The sequence below is a fragment of the Bufo gargarizans genome, chromosome 6, assembly GCF_014858855.1.
Source record: "Bufo gargarizans isolate SCDJY-AF-19 chromosome 6, ASM1485885v1, whole genome shotgun sequence".
Taxonomy (NCBI): Eukaryota; Metazoa; Chordata; class Amphibia; order Anura; family Bufonidae; genus Bufo; species Bufo gargarizans.
Genome location: NC_058085.1, coordinates 232486491 through 232502777, shown reverse-complemented (window position 1 = coordinate 232502777; position 16287 = coordinate 232486491). Strand labels below are relative to the sequence as shown.

At 44.8% G+C, this 16287-nt stretch overlaps 1 protein-coding gene across 2 annotated transcripts in view; it reads left to right on the top strand.

Moving 5' to 3' along the window:
- The window catches only part of LOC122941779, an 81226-nt gene that overhangs the window by 24482 nt on the left and 40457 nt on the right, over positions 1–16287 (top strand). Inside the window, exon 1 of one of the 2 annotated variants that reach the window (XM_044299212.1) lies at positions 13042–13159. The exons of the other annotated variant lie outside the window; for it this stretch is intronic. Coding sequence (XP_044155147.1) covers positions 13154–13159 — 6 coding nt within the window. The 5' untranslated portion in view covers positions 13042–13153. Of the gene's footprint in view, positions 1–13041; positions 13160–16287 lie in introns of those variants that run through there. 2 annotated transcript variants of the gene reach the window in all.

The window sequence follows — 16287 nt, the reverse complement described above, 5'->3', positions numbered from 1 at the left end:
TGGTTAAATGCACTTGGTGTCACAGCTTGACCAACCACACTACTGAGGGTTAAATGCACTTGGTGACGGGCGCAGCTTGCCCCTGATGTAGTATATGGCCAAAAAATGAACAGACTATTGCTGGTTAAATGCACTTGGTGACGGGCGCAGCTTGCCCCTGATGTAGTATATGGTCAAAAAATAAACAGACTATTGCTGGTTAAATGCACTTGGTGTGACAGCTTCACCCTGATGTAGGCTTTAGCCAAAAAACAAACGCACCATTGAGGGTTAAATGCACTTGGTGACGGGCGCAGCTTGCCCCTGATGTAGTATATGGCCAAAAAATAAACAGACTATTGCTGGTTAAATGCACTTGGTGTGACAGCTTCACCCTGATGTAGGCTTTAGCTAAAAAACAACCACACCATTGAGGGTTAAATGCACTTGGTCGCAGCTTGGATGCACTTGGTCGCAGCACCACAAGACACAAAATGGCCGCCGATCACCCCAGAAAAATGTGACTGACAAACGGTCTGGGCAGCCTAAAAACAGTGAGAAATTGAGTATCAGCAGCTCAATGACCCACAGCTGCAGATCGATCAGTTAATCAAGTCCTTTGGAGGAGTTAATCTGCCTAATCTCGCCCTACTGTCGCAGCCGCAACCTCTCCCTACGCTAATCAGAGCAGAGTGACGGGCGGCGCTATGTGACTCCAGCTTAAATAGAGGCTGGGTCACATGGTGCTCTGGCCAATCACAGCCATGCCAATAGTAGGCATGGCTGTGACGGCCTCTTGGGGCAAGTAGTATGACGCTTGTTTATTGGCTGCTTTGCAGCCTTTCAAAAAGCGCCAAGAAAGCGTCACAAAAGCGCCAAGAAAGCGACGAACACCGAACCCGAACCCGGACTTTTACGAAAATGTCCGGGTGCGGGTCCGTGTCACGGACACCCCAAAATTCGGTACGAACCCAAACTATACAGTTCGAGTTCGCTCATCCCTAGCCACAGCCCTTCGGGGTCCACCCTCAGAGAATGACTCTATCGACAGGTAGCAGACTACCTCGCCTTAACTGCAGATATCTAAACTCTGAGGAGCGATGAACCCCTTGACTACTGGGTGTAGAGGATTGACCTGTGGCCTGAGCTATCCCAATTTGCGATAGAACTTCTGGCCTGCCCCCTTTAAATGTCCTGTCAGAAAGGACCTTTAGCGCAGCAGGAGGTACTGTCACTGAGAAGAGAAGTCGCCTAGGTCAAAAAGTCTACATTACCTCACCTTTATTAACCCCTTAGTGACCAAGCCTGTTTGGGCCTTTATGACCAAGCGTTTTTCTTCCTTTTTTCATGGTCTCGTTCCAAGAGCTATAACTTTTTTATTTTTTCGTCTATATAGCTTTATGAGGGCTTGTTTTTTACGGGACAAGTTGTAGTTTTTAATGGAACCATTTTGGGGTACACATAACTTTCTGATTAACTTTTATTAACTCTTTCTGGGAGGGAGATGGGGGAAAATAGCAATACTGCCACTGCGTTTTTACATTATAAATTTTACGGCGTTCATTTTTCGGTACAAATAACATAATATCTTTATTCTCTGGGTCAGTACGATTACAGTGATACTAAATACTTATAATTTTTTTATGTTTTACTACTTTTTTTTCCAATAAAACCCCTTTTATTAACCAAAAAAATGATTTTGCATTGCCACTTCACAAGACCCATAACTTTTTTTTTCTTTTTCTATGGAGTTGTGTGAGGGCTTGATTTTTGAGGGACAACTTGTATTTTTCATTGGCATCATTTTGGAGTAAATGGCGCTTTTTGATCGCTTGTTATTATGTTTTTTTCAGTGGAAACTAAGAATAAATTAGAAATTCTGTCTTTTTTTTATTTTTATTTTTTACGGCGTTCACCATAGGGGATAATTTATGTAATATTTATGTAGTCCGGGTCGTTACGGACGCGGCAATACCAAACATATGGGGGATATTTTCTTTTTGCAATTTTTTTCATTGAAAAGCGTAGTTTCAATGGAAAAAAAAGCATATTTTTTTATTTTATGGAATTTTTTTTATTTAATAAATGTGTATTTATTTATTTATTTTTTTACTACTTAAAAGTCCCACAAGGGGACTATAATATACAGTATTTTGATTGCTTTTAAAATGTAATGCATTATCTCTATAAGGCATTACATTTCAATAGCATTTCAATAGCAATGCTATTCAAACCTTTACCAGCAGGTGGCTCCAGAGAGGCACAGCCTGCTGGAAATAACTGAAGACAGGCTCGGGGCCCTGAACGGAAGCAAGGTAAGCTTCCGAACACATCAGCACCCCGCGATCTTATTTTCGGGGTGCTGATGGGATACAGAGGGAGTCCGCTCCCTCTGTCACCACTTTACATGCAGCGGGCGCCATTGCGCCCGGCATGTAAAGGGTTAAACAGCCCGGATCGGCACTCCTGCCGGTCCGGGCTGTTAGAGCAGGGTCCCGGCTCTCATGTGAGAGCCGGGTCCGTGCTCCCCGCTGCACGGGGGAGCCGTGCAGCGCTTAGACCGGGCCGCCGTAAAAACGCGGCGGCCCAGCCTAAGGCCCCTTAGTGACCGCCGTAAAAACACGTATGGGTGGTCACTAAGGGGTTAAGATGAATGAGGCATATATCCCGAAGGGACTGACAGTGGGGGATGCATTTGACTAAAAAAGGCCTGATGAGATGCCTTGGGCTAAAAATGGTCCACATGCTGCTGTATTTAATCTCTGCCTGCCGGATCACTTGCATGACTTCTCCGCCACCAACTAGGGTTCAAGCCGCAATGTTTTAGTGCACTTTCTGCCTGGAAAACATCAATTTTTCCGTCCGCTGCTACAGCAGCCTGATTTTTCTGGCCTCTGGTGCTGCACTGTGGCTGGAAAAAAAAAAAAAAAGGCACATACATGTGTCAATTCCCCTTCGTGATCGTTACCTTGTTGTGGTGAAGGGGCTTGCGTATCACAATGAAGCTATTACCTCTATGAGTGTGTTGGCAATGTTGGCACACCCCAGATGGTAAGGTCGTTGCTTCATTGTGAACAGACCAAAAGCGATCGGCTGGATAATTTTGCATAGAAAAAACATTAATTTTCTTTGTTTTCATCTAAGGTGATCATTAAAGCCTACTAGGCCAACAATGGGCCCACACTGCAGAATCATTGTTTTCTGGGTCACTTAACTGTCACTGAACTACCTCAGCACGACCATAGGTTTTGAAAAACCGCCATTGCCTGCAATCTCCCAAACGTGCGCACGAGCACAGTCATCACTACACCAAGATTGACACATAGAGGAATAAAATGTATGTCATGAGTGTGTCAAATATTGACAACTTTTTGCGGTTGTCTAAAATCTATTCGATACACATCCCCTGATAAGACTAGTACTACTTATCACACCACTCATAGGGGGTGGCACAGTACATTGCACGGCACACGCGCAGTGCCCCAAATTGGTAAGAGAACCGACTAACCATCTTTTTCCATCTACCGGTTCCTCAAATCTATTCCATACACCGGCCCCTGATAGGTGACAAAACAGAGATTAAACTGGTAAGAACAAATTTTTTTAATAAAAAAAAAAAAAAAAAGGACAGCCTCTGCAGAGCTGGGTATTTTTGGGCCGCATTACTGAACGCTCATGCACAATGGCTGTAGGCTCATGCGTCCTTTTTCCTGATCGCACGTCCTCATGACGTCCACGATCCATTTGGATATCTTCCCTATCAACTTTCAATGTTCTTTTATGCGCCTAACATGGTGAACCCCGGTAACGGGAAATCATTGTTCGATTTCAGAGATGGAGCCTGATAAATGGCTATGACTACTACTTCAAAGCAAGGCAGCATGAGATGCAGGCCTGCATGCGAGCTGACCCTGTAAGACCGCGATTTTTCTGCGCAAGTGCAAAACATTGTCATGCGTTTTGCACGCGCGTGAGAAAAATCGCGCATGTTTGGTACCCAAACCCGAACTTCTTCACAGAAGTTCGGTTCTGGGATCGGTGTTCTGTGTAGATTGTATTATTTTCCCTTATAACATGGTTATAAGGGAAAATAATAGCATTCTGAATACAGAATGCATAGTAAAATAGCGCTGGAGGGGTTAAAAAAAATAATAATAATTTAACTCACCTTAGTCCACTTGATTGCGTAGCCCGGCATCTCTTCTGTCTCCTTTGCTGAACAGGACCTGTGGTGAACATTCCTTTCAGGAACAGGACCTGTGGGGACGTCACTCTGATCATCACATGATTCATCACCATGGTAAAAGATCATGTGATGGAACATGAGATGACCAGAGTGACGTCACCACAGGTCCTGTTCAGCAAAGGAGACAGACGAGATGCCGGGCAGCGCAATTATTTGGATTAAGGTGAGTTAAATCATTTTTTAAAAAAGTTTAACCCCTCCAGCGCTATTTTACTATGCATTCTATATTCAGAATGCTATTATTTTCCCTTATAACCATGTTATAAGGGAAAATAATAATGATCGGGTCTTCATCCCGATCGTCTCCTAGCAACCATGCGTGAAAATCACACCGCTTGCGGATGCTTGCAATTTTCACGCAACCCTATTCATTTCTATGGGGCATGTGTTACGTGAAAAACGCACAAAATAGAGCATGCTGCTATTTTCACGCAACGCATAAGTGATGAGTGACAATCACCGCTCATATGAACAGCCCCATAGAAATGAATGGGTCAGTATTCAGTGCGGGTGCAATACGTTCAACTCACGCATCGCATCCGCGCCGAATACTTGCCCATGTGAAAGGGGCCTAAAAGATTTAAGTTGCGGACCTGAATGTGAGCTGACCCAGTAAAAGATTTGAGTTTCGGGACTGCAAGTGAGCTGAACTAGTAATAGATTTTAGGTGCGGGCCTGCTGGTGAGCTGAGCGTCTTCAGGGGATAAAGCATGTGTGCTCCGGGAAAAAAAATATGTTTTATTACACCTCAGGTCAGACCACCAATAAGACCCCCAATGTTAATCAGACCTCAGCTAATAGCCCCAATAAGATTCCCAATGTTAACAAGACCCCAATAAGACCTCAGATCACACCTCAGCTCAGACCCCCAATCAGGCCTCAGATAAGAGCCCCATGCCTCATAGCAGCCCCCAGTAGCCTCATAGCAGCCCCAGTAGTCTCATAGCAGACCCCAGTAGCCTTATAGCAGCCCCCAGTAGCCTTATAGGAGTCCCCAGTAGCCTCTCTATCAGCCCCCAGTAGCCTCTCCATGAGCCCCCAGTGCGCCCTCCCCGGTATTAAAATAATTGGTGGGCAGTGCCCCCTTCCCCCCTCCCTGGTATTAAAATCATTGGTGGGCAGTTCACCCTCCCCCCCTCCCCGGTATTAAAATCATTAGTGGGAAGTGCGCCCTCCCCATTATTAAAATCATTAGTGGGCGCCCTTCCCCCCATCATTGGTGGCAGCAGCTGTTCCGATCGGAGTCCCAGCAGTGTAATGCTGGGGCTCTGATTGGTTACCATGGCAGCCAGGATGCTACTGAAGTCCTGTCTTGCTGCCATGGTCAGTTAGTCAGCAGCATACTTACATGCGCTGTGGCCGTCCGGCGCTCCTTCTTCTTGTAACTCACAGGTCTGTGTGGCGCATTGCTTATAGCAATGCACCGCACAGACCTGTGAGTTACAAGAAGGAGCATTTGGGCAGCCACAGCGCATGTAAGAATAATGCTGCAGAGTAACTGGCCATGGCAGATAGGACTTCAGTAGCGTCCTGGCTGCCATGGTAACCGATCGGATCCCAAGCATTGCACTGCTGGGACTCCGATCGGAACTGCCGCTGCCACCAATGATGTGGGGGGGAGGGGGTGAGCGCACTGCCCACCAATGATTTTAATACTGGGAAGGGGGGGGCGCAACTGCTCACCAATGATTTTAATAATAGGAAGGGCGGGGGGAGGGCGCACTGCCCACTAATGATTTTATTATTGGGAAGGGCGGGGGGAGGGTGTACTGCCCACCAATGATTTTAATACCGGGGAGTGGGGCGCACTGCCCACCAATGATGCTGCATCCCCATCACCATGGGAACGCCTCAGATTTAGAATATACCATCGGATCGGAGTTCTCTCCAATCCGATGGTATATTTTAACTTCAAGTGTTATCTACAGAGGACCAGGAAGCAATGAGTACAAAGCCTTCACCACTTTGTGGTTCTTTTGCCCGGCGTTAAAGACGGGTGGCCCTGAAAGGGAACGGCGTTCCTGCTATGAAAAAAGTGCAGGAACGCCGTTCCCACACGTTCCCACACGTTCCCACAGGACTCGAGCACTGCACTATGCTGCTGCTGCTTAAAAGGCCTTAAACTGATCGCCAGGCCCACAATTTAATTAAGGTTTTGTAACAAATAAACCCAACTTGCACTTGTGGGCTGCATCAGTAACGTAGCTAGAATTGACTGGGCCCCACAACCAATTTTTGAATCGGGGCTCTATCCCACAGTAATTTTTTAGATCGCTCTCTCAGACCAGGGCCGGAAGCTGTTCCATCAGTTTTATGTACTGTCTATAATGACACTATAATTTCATTGTGTAATACTGTTGAGGGGGCCCTGGCCAAATCCATTAGTTCTAGACTCAGTCATTGTGCCACTATGTGGCCTTCTCATGCTGCCATCTCCACACCATGTCACCTTGCCACTCATTTTTATCACCATGCTCTTACTGATGCAGCTTAAAAGGGCTTAAAGTGATCGCCAGGCCCACAATATAATTAAGGTTTTACAAACAAAACCAAATAAAAAAAATAAAAAGATTTTATAGAAAAAATGGATTGAAAACATTCTTTCCCGTAAATTTACTTGTATATAAAGTGCAAGTCCTGCCAAAAATTACAATGAAGAGGCATTCCGATACAACCTGTATATCACATAAAGGAAGGCCTCATTCACATCGAGTTGCGGGCCTGCAGGTAAGCTAATCCTGTAAAAGATTTTAGGTTTGGGCCTGCAGGTGAGCTGACCCTATAAAAGATTTGAGTTGCGGGCCTGCAGGTGAGCTGACCAAATTTAAGATTTTAGGTGCGGGTCTGCTGGAGGGCTGACCCTGTAAAACATAATATTTAAGAGCCTGCTGCTGAGCTGACCATCTAAAACATTACGGGCAAGGGCCTGCTGCTGAGCTGACCCTCTAAAACATTAGGGGCGAGGGCCTGCTGCTAAGCTGACCCTCTAAAACAGGGGTGCACAACCTGCGGCCCGAGGGCCACAAGTACAATATTTCAGTTGTTAATACACCTTTAAATTTTAATTTCGGCCCTCGTCATTGGTTTAGTCTGGCAATGTGGCCCCCAACCGGGAAACGTTGTGCACCCCTGCTCTAAAACATTAGGGGTGAGGGCCTGCTGGTGAGCTGATGCTCTAAAAAATTATATGCGATTGCCTGCTGCTGAGCTGACGCTCTGAAACATTATATGTGAGGGCCTGCTGCCGAGCTGACGCTCTGAAACATTATATGCGAGGGCCTGCTGCTGAGCTGACCCTCTAAAACAGGAATGCTCAACCTGTGGCCCTCCAACTGTTGTAAAACTACAACTCCCACGATGCCCTGACTGTTATGGACAATTGGATACTGCGCTCAGACAGGGAAGTGGATGTTGTTGCTGATGGTTCATGCGAAGGTCTAGGTGCAGGGTGAGGGGCATCCAGGCCTGCGTCTTCGACAGTGGATTGGCCAGCAGTGCGTAACACAGGGGAAGAGGAGGCAGTGGTGTGACCCGCAGACCCAGATTATGGACCCAGGCGTTCGGCCCACTTGTTAGGGTGCTTGGATGCCATGTGGCGGATCATGCTGGTGATGGTGAGGTTGCTAGTATTCATGCCCCGGCTCATTTACTACCACTCTTGTCATCTGCACTTTCCTCAAAAAAGCACCTACCCCTTAGCAAGGTAGATTTACGCATGGGGGTACTTGGTGTAACGGTTGCGGGCCTGTTTGGTGTGGGCCAACATCTCACTTTTGAAACCCCACTGCCTCTTCCAGCCTGTTGCGGTGCTTTGTAATTTGCCCTAAGGAAACAGTTTTTGGATGCAGGACAGTATATGTCACATAAACACACAGAATATGGACACTAGATTAGGCCCAGATTTTTGTAATTTGCCCTAAAGAAACAGTTTTTGGATGCACGACAGTATATGTCACAGAAAAAAAACTGAATATGGACACTAGATTAGGCCCAGATTTTTGGAATTTGCAATACAAACTCAGTTTTTGAATGCAGGACAGTATATGTCACAGAAACACACAGCATATGGACACTAGATTAGGCCCAGATTATTGGAATTTGCCCTGAAGAAACAGTTTTTGAATGCAGGACAGTATATGTCACAGAAACACACAGATTATGGACACTAGATTAGGCCCAGATTTTTGGAATTTGCAAAACAAACTCAGTTTTCGGATGCAGGACACTACAGATGTATAAATCACTGAAGAAAATGCACCAAACAGATATACCACTGACTATACTAGCTGGTCATACAAGCAGATATTAAAAGCTGAGACTTTTGCCAATATATTCCTGTCAGGAAGATATCGGAGCCCACATGCACCACGTCACGGTCACTCAGCATGGCAAGGGGTCCTACCACTACTCTAACTATGGTGTGAACACGGTCTGAAGGTGATGAAATCCAGCTCACAGCCAAACTTCCACACAACCGCATAGCAGGACAACTAATGCAATGTGAATAAAGCAAGACCGTAAGCCACACCCATATCAGACCATGTGATGGAGATTCCCAGGTGCAATTTTCTTTTTCTTTTTAAAGAATGTTCAATTGCCAGATAAAGGCACATTCAATACATATAAAACAAAATCACAGAAATGAAGTGGCCAACATGGGGGAACTGCCCAAGCCCCAAACACTGTAGCGTGTTTCTCATTGGGCGAGCAGTCCCACTGCATGTGAACCACCGAAATACCATGGCAAGTATGGGGGAGCTGCTCAAACCCCAAACACTGTAGCGTGTTTCTCATTAGGGGAGCAGTCCCACCGCATGTGGACCGCAGCAAATGACCATCCCGAGCAAATAATGCATACAAAGGAGGACGCCAGCGCGGTCCACATGCACCACAAAAGCATCCTACACAAACCAGAGCATTGTGCGGATGACAATACAATTATATAAATCACTGAAGAAAATGCACCAAACAGATATACCACTGACTATACTAGCTGGTCATACAAGCAGATATTAAAAGCTGAGACTTTTGCCAATATATTCCTGTCAGGAAGATATCGGAGCCCACATGCACCACGTCACGGCCACTCAGCATGGCAAGGGGTCCTACCACTACTCTAACTATGGTGTGAACACGGTCTGAAGGTGATGAAATCCAGCTCACAGCCAAGCTTCTACACAACTGCATAGCAGGACAACTAATGCAATGTGAACAAAGCAAGACTGTAAGCCACACCCATATCAGACCATGTGATGGAGATTCCCAGGTGCAATTTTCTTTTTCTTTTTAAAGAATGTTCAATTGCCAGATAAAGGCACTACAGATGTAGCATCGTTAGAGCTCCTCTTTTTTTGCATATAGTTACAAACGAAACGCGATTTTCTCTTCTTCACAATAGCAATACATAGCAAGGTCAGTAGATAGCAGTGTTGAGCCAAAGTACAAAATGAATCAGTAGTATTCGAATCTGTAGTAATGTACTTTAACTGGATGTACTGTCTACAGCGGAGGGGGTGCAGCGCTTCCCTATTTCCTATGCTTTTCCCCGCGGTCAGAGTTCAAATTATCTCCAGTGTTGAGGGAGCTGCTTTATCCCGGATACCGGATACCCTCATCCCTACCCGAGTCTCCCTGCTCTGGATATAACCCTTACCCGTTTTGCTATCATCATGAATCATGATGTATTATTTAGTATCGGCAGTGTTTTAAGGTTAAGAAGGAGAGTAATACTTGCAAGGATGGAAGAGGACAAGCTGTGGCTCTGCTGATTGCAATTTTGCTGCCTAATTACAATAGTATAATGCACTTCGGATAAAAGCCTGCAATATATGCCTATGGTTCCTAAGGCTGTGTATTTATTAAGAGTTCAAGTGGCAATAAGTGACCTTTCCCTGACATCTAAGTTGTCACAATGCTAATGTCAAGTTCTGCAGGGCTGGAGGAGTCTGTGCTATTGAATCCTCCTAATGGAGCAGGTATGGCTCCTCATCCTCGGAAATGACAGGCACTGTTCATATCCTGTAGGAAGTAAGTATTATTGCTACAATGTACTTATGCAACTTGATCTGCTTTGGAAAATGATAAACTGGATACAAAATAGTACAAGGTCATGGCTTGCAGAGCGGCTCACAGATGTAGCAGAGCTGCAGCAAATCGAGGGACTATGTAAAAGTGTAAAGGACAAACTCAGCTTGGTGACCTCTGCCAGCTTTGGTGCTTTCAAAAGTAGAACGGCAGCCCAAAGCGTTCAAAAGTGCAACCCCCCCCCCCTATGTTAAACTTTTCAACGAAATACGTGAGCGTAAAATAAAAAATCCCTATGCGATATAGAGATGTAGTCCAGGGAGGCCCCTGGAAGTGGAGCCGCCTGAGCCTTTTTATTAAAGCAAACATATACAGCGCCTCGCCTCCAGCTTCAACTAGATTGATAAATTACTCCACTCCACTACTTTAATTATGTACATGGAATGCAGAATAAATCACTGCAGCACCTCAATCAAGCACTTTTAAATAATTATTGTGTCTGGGTGAATTAATCTTTTAATTTTTGACATTTTGCTAATTTTAGTTTTGCCGTGGTAATGCTATGCCAGGCGGAGTCCTAATGGCCATTCACATTGATAAAACTAGGTTTCATTCAAAGAATACTGAATAGGCAGCCAATGGGATACATTTTCCCACGGTCTTGAGAGCCAATCAGGGGCAGTCCCCAGAAAATTAAGGTTAATTGCCTTGTTAACAAATATGAAACCAGTGTTTTGACAACCTGTCATCAGCAATTAACCTTAATTACCTGGGGACTGCCCCTGATTGGCTCTCATGACCGTGGGAAAATGTATCCCATTGGCTGCCTATTCAGTATTCTTTGAATGAAACCTAGTTTTAGTAATGTGAATGGCCAGGGAAGGGCATGGGACTCCTTCAGCCAATGAAAACATGCCTCCGGGGTATATAAGGACCAGCCAGAAAATAAAAGCCGAAATACCATCCTTTTTTATTTATTGACCTCCAGTCCAACTGTACATTAACCCTTTCACCCCCTTTCCTTAAAAATAAATATAGGGGACAGGGGAAACTGCTAATACAAGATATCTATATTAACTGTGTTGATTGTGCCCTTCCTCAATCCTATGGTTTGAAGCCATTTTCATCTCTATTTTCATTTTATTTTACTTTACTAGTGTACATATTTACAAATCATACAGTGATAATAATTTTTAGAAAGAAGTGAATGTATGTACAGTACAGACCAAAAGTTTGGACACACCTTCTCATTCAAAGAGTTTTCTTTATTTTCATGACTATGAAGGCATCAAAACTATGAATTAACACATGTGGAATTATATACATAACAAACAAGTGTGAAACAACTGAGAATATGTCATATTCTAGGTTCTTCAAAGTAGCCACCTTTTGCTTTGATTACTGCTTTCCACACTCTTGGCATTTTCTTGATGTGCTTCAAGAGGTAGTCCCCTGAAATGGTCTTCCAACAGTCTTGAAGGAGTTTCCAGAGATGCTTAGCACTTGTCGGCCCTTTTGCCTTCACTCTGCGGTCCAGCTCACCCCAAACCATCTCGATTGGGCTCAGGTCCGGTGACTGTGGAGGCCAGGTCATCTGGCGCAGCACCCCATCACTCTCCTTCATGGTCAAATAGCCCTTACTTTCAAAGTTTTCCCAATTTTTCGGCTGACTGACTGACCTTCATTTCTTAAAGTAATGATGGCCACTCGTTTTTCTTTACTTAGCTGCTTTTTTCTTGCCATAATACAAATTCTAACAGTCTATTCAGTAGAACTATCAGCTGTGTATCCACCTGACTTCTCCTCAACGCAACTGATGGTACCAACCCCATCTATAAGGCAAGAAATCCCACTTATTAAACCTGACAGGGCACACCTGTGAAGTGAAAACCATTTCAGGGGACTACCTCTTGAAGCTCATCAAGAGAATGCCAAGAGTGTGGAAAGCAGTAATCAAAGCAAAAGGTGGCTACTTTGAAGAACCTAGAATATGACATATTTTCAATTGTTTCACACTTGTTTGATATGTATATAATTCCACACGTGTTAATTCGTAGTTTTGACTCCTTCAGTGTGAATCTACAATTTTCATAGTCATAAAAGTAAAGAAAACTCTTTGAATGAGAAGGTGTGTCCAAACTTTTGGTCTGTACTGTACATTCAACATGGAAAACGCACACCAACCGCATAAATGGAGATAATGCCGCAATGAAAATTGGACTAACCCCTTTTTTGAAAAAGAATACTCCATATATGGGTTTTGCTATGGACATGAGATATGACCCGATCCAGCCCACATTTTTCTGATACCTACCTGCTTGTTAGTATGGGACACTGTGAATACATTTTTTTCAACTTAATAGAGACTTTGGATCCTTGCTGAACTCACTGCACTTATTAACACGTGATCCTCATGCAATACATGCACTTATAAATAACAAGGATGTGGGGAGATAGGTACTGAACTGCATTTATGTATTTGCCATTATAGCGATTCGGCTATCTTTTTATGCTTATTTTTATTTTTAATCATTAGGAGTATGTTATCTCACAGTGCTAGACCAGCAGAAGGTGTGCACACCAAAAAGTTTTACTTTTAGATCGATAGATAGATAGATAGATAGATAGATAGATAGATTAATAATATCATACTTGGTTTGGATTGCACAGGTATGATATTAATAAGCGTTATAGCTGGGTTATATTACTGCCTGTATAATTTTAACATATTCTTATTTGTTAGGTGAACTTACCCTATCTAACCCCATCTACAACAAGCAGCAGAGTTATGCCATAACTGCTGTGGTAGGGCAGCCTAAAGGGGCCAAAAAGAGCAGACCTTGTTTAGAGTAATATATACATACCGTTACGACACCAGATTTTGAACGGAAAAGATCTTTCACGATGAAGGTGAGGAATATACCGTATATATCACAGAGACTTCCATCTACCTTACCTTTTTTGTCATGTGCACAGCCACATCGTTCTTGGAGGTGGCTAATGCTGATGCGATTGAAATAGTGGCCGGTAACCAGAAACAATTTACTCCTATGTTGACTAACATATGACCCTATAACAAGGTGGTTTGAATCCTGAGAGCTGCAGACTGAAACAAACAATGGTGAATCTGTTGGAAGGCCTAAATGAACTCCAACCATCCGCCAAGGACCCTGATCGGGCACCAACTGTTCCTGGTGGCAACATACTTACCTCTACTTATTCCCCAGGCCACACTTTCTATTAAGGGCCCAACAGTTAGAACATGGCGTCTTCTCTCTTACTGTAGTAGTAAATTAAGTGAAATGTGTGAACTCACCAGGCCTGGGGAACCATCCACTGGAATACATGACTATTTCGATTAACGAGCTAATGTTGCCTGTAATAAGGACAGAACGTACACATAATACCTGCAGTTGTGACAGAAATACTTAAATTACTCTTACCGGTAATATGTTTTCCATGAGCCCATGACAGGACCTGTGAGAGAGATCCTCCCCCTCCGGACAGGAAACAGGAACTTCCCAGATCCTAAAATTGGTCCATTGCCTTCCGCCACTCAGTACTTGACAAGATTCCTGGGACCAGCAATGCACCTCTATATAGTGAAACTAATAACACAACAAAAAGAAAACAAACCAGAAAAAAACTGTGCCAAATATATGCCAGGCATATCTCTTCTTTGGCACAAAATTTAGATTTCTCCTTTACATCATCTTTTATGTATATAATATATTATATATATTATTATTATTTTTTATTATTATAAAAAAAAAATTTTTTTTTATTATTTGCCTACTATATATATATATATATATATATATATATATATATTTTTATAGGGAGGGAATTATGTAGGTGCTGTCATGGCGTCATGGAAAACATATTACCGGTAAGAGTAATTTAAGTATTTCCATTACGCCCCATGACAGCACCTGTGAGAGACCAGGGCCGTCTTTAATATTGATTGGACCCTGGGCAAAAATTTACTTGGGCCCCCTGGATCTTAGCAGGCAATCACGCCCTCAACCACAACACACACAAAAAAAAATCCACACACCTGGTAGAGTACAGTGAATGACTGTAAATACTTCCAGTTCTGAAGACTCCAGCAGCTCAGGATCAGTGCTCTGGGCTGGAAGTGGGCACCGCTCTGCAGGAAGTAGACCAGGGCTTGGCTCACCCTAGTGTTACAGTGCACCCCAGCACCCCACAGTATGCAGTATAGCACCTTATAGTATACAGCACCACACAGTATGCAGTTTAGCACCCCACACTATACAGTACCCCACAGTATATAGTAGAGCAGTATAGCAGCCCACAGTATACAGCACCCCACAGTATACAACACCTCACAGTATACAACACCTCACTGTATACAGCACCCCAAACTATACACGATACAGCCCCCCACACTATACAGTACAGCAGTATAGCACTCCACACTATACCGCACCCACAGTATACAGTATACAGACCCCCACAGTATACAGTACAGCAGTATAGCCCCCCACACTATACAGGGCCCCCCACACTATACAGGCCCCCCACAGTATACTGCCCCCACAGTATACAGACCCCCACACAGTATACAGGCCCCCAGCACTATACAGGTCCCCCACACTATACAGGTCCCCCACACTATACAGGCCCCCCACGCTATACAGGCCCCCCACGCTATATAGACCCCCACAGTATACAGGCCCCCACACTATACAGCCCACCACACATCATACAGCCTACCACACAATATACAGCCCCCCCACAGTATATAGGCCCCCTCACAGTATACAGCCCACCACACAGTATATAGTCCCACATAGTATACAGTCCCACATAGTATACAGCCCCCACAGTATACAGGCCCCCACACAGTATACAGCACCCCACACTATACAGGCCCCCCACAGTATACAGCCCACCCCACAGTATACAGCCCCCCCCCACAGTATGCAGGCCCTCACACAGTATACAGCCCCCCCACACAGTATACAGCCCACCACACAGTATACAGCCCACCACACAGTATACAGCCCACCACAGTATAATGCCCTCCACAGTATACAGACCCCCACTACAGTATACAGCCCCCCCACACAGTATACAGCCCACCACACAGTATAAGGCCCCCCCACAGTATACAGGCCCCCACACAGTATACAGTCCACCACACAGTATACAGGCCCCCCACAGTATACAGCCCCACACAGTATACAGCCCACCACACAGTATACAGTCCCACATAATATACAACCCCCCACAGTATACAGGCTCCCACACAGTATACAGCACCCCACTATACAGTAGTTTACAGTATATTAACATAACAGCCCTGTCACCTTTTTCTGATGTAATCTTCACATATGACCCCTCACGCCCTCAACCACAACACACACAAAAAAAATCCAAACACCTGGTAGAGTACAGTGAATGACTGTAAATACTTCCAGTTCTGAAGACTCCAGCAGCTCAGGATCAGTGCTCTGGGCTGGAAGTGGGCACCGCTCTGCAGGAAGTAGACCAGGGCTCGGCTCACCCTAGTGTTACAGTGCACCCCAGCACCCCACAGTATGCAGTATAGCACCTTATAGTATACAGCACCACACAGTATGCAGTTTAGCACCCCACACTATACAGTACCCCACAGTATATAGTAGAGCAGTATAGCAGCCCACAGTATACAGCACCCCACAGTATACAACACCTCACAGTATACAACACCTCACTGTATACAGCACCCCAAACTATACACGATACAGCCCCCCACACTATACAGTACAGCAGTATAGCACTCCACACTATACCGCACCCACAGTATACAGTATACAGACCCCCACAGTATACAGTACAGCAGTATAGCCCCCCACACTATACAGGGCCCCCCACACTATACAGGCCCCCCCACACTATACAGCCCCCCCCCCCCCAGTATACTGCCCCCCACAGTATACAGACCCCCACACAGTATACAGGCCCCAACACTATACAGGTCCCCCACACTATACAGGTCCCCCACACTATACAGGCCCCCCACGCTATAA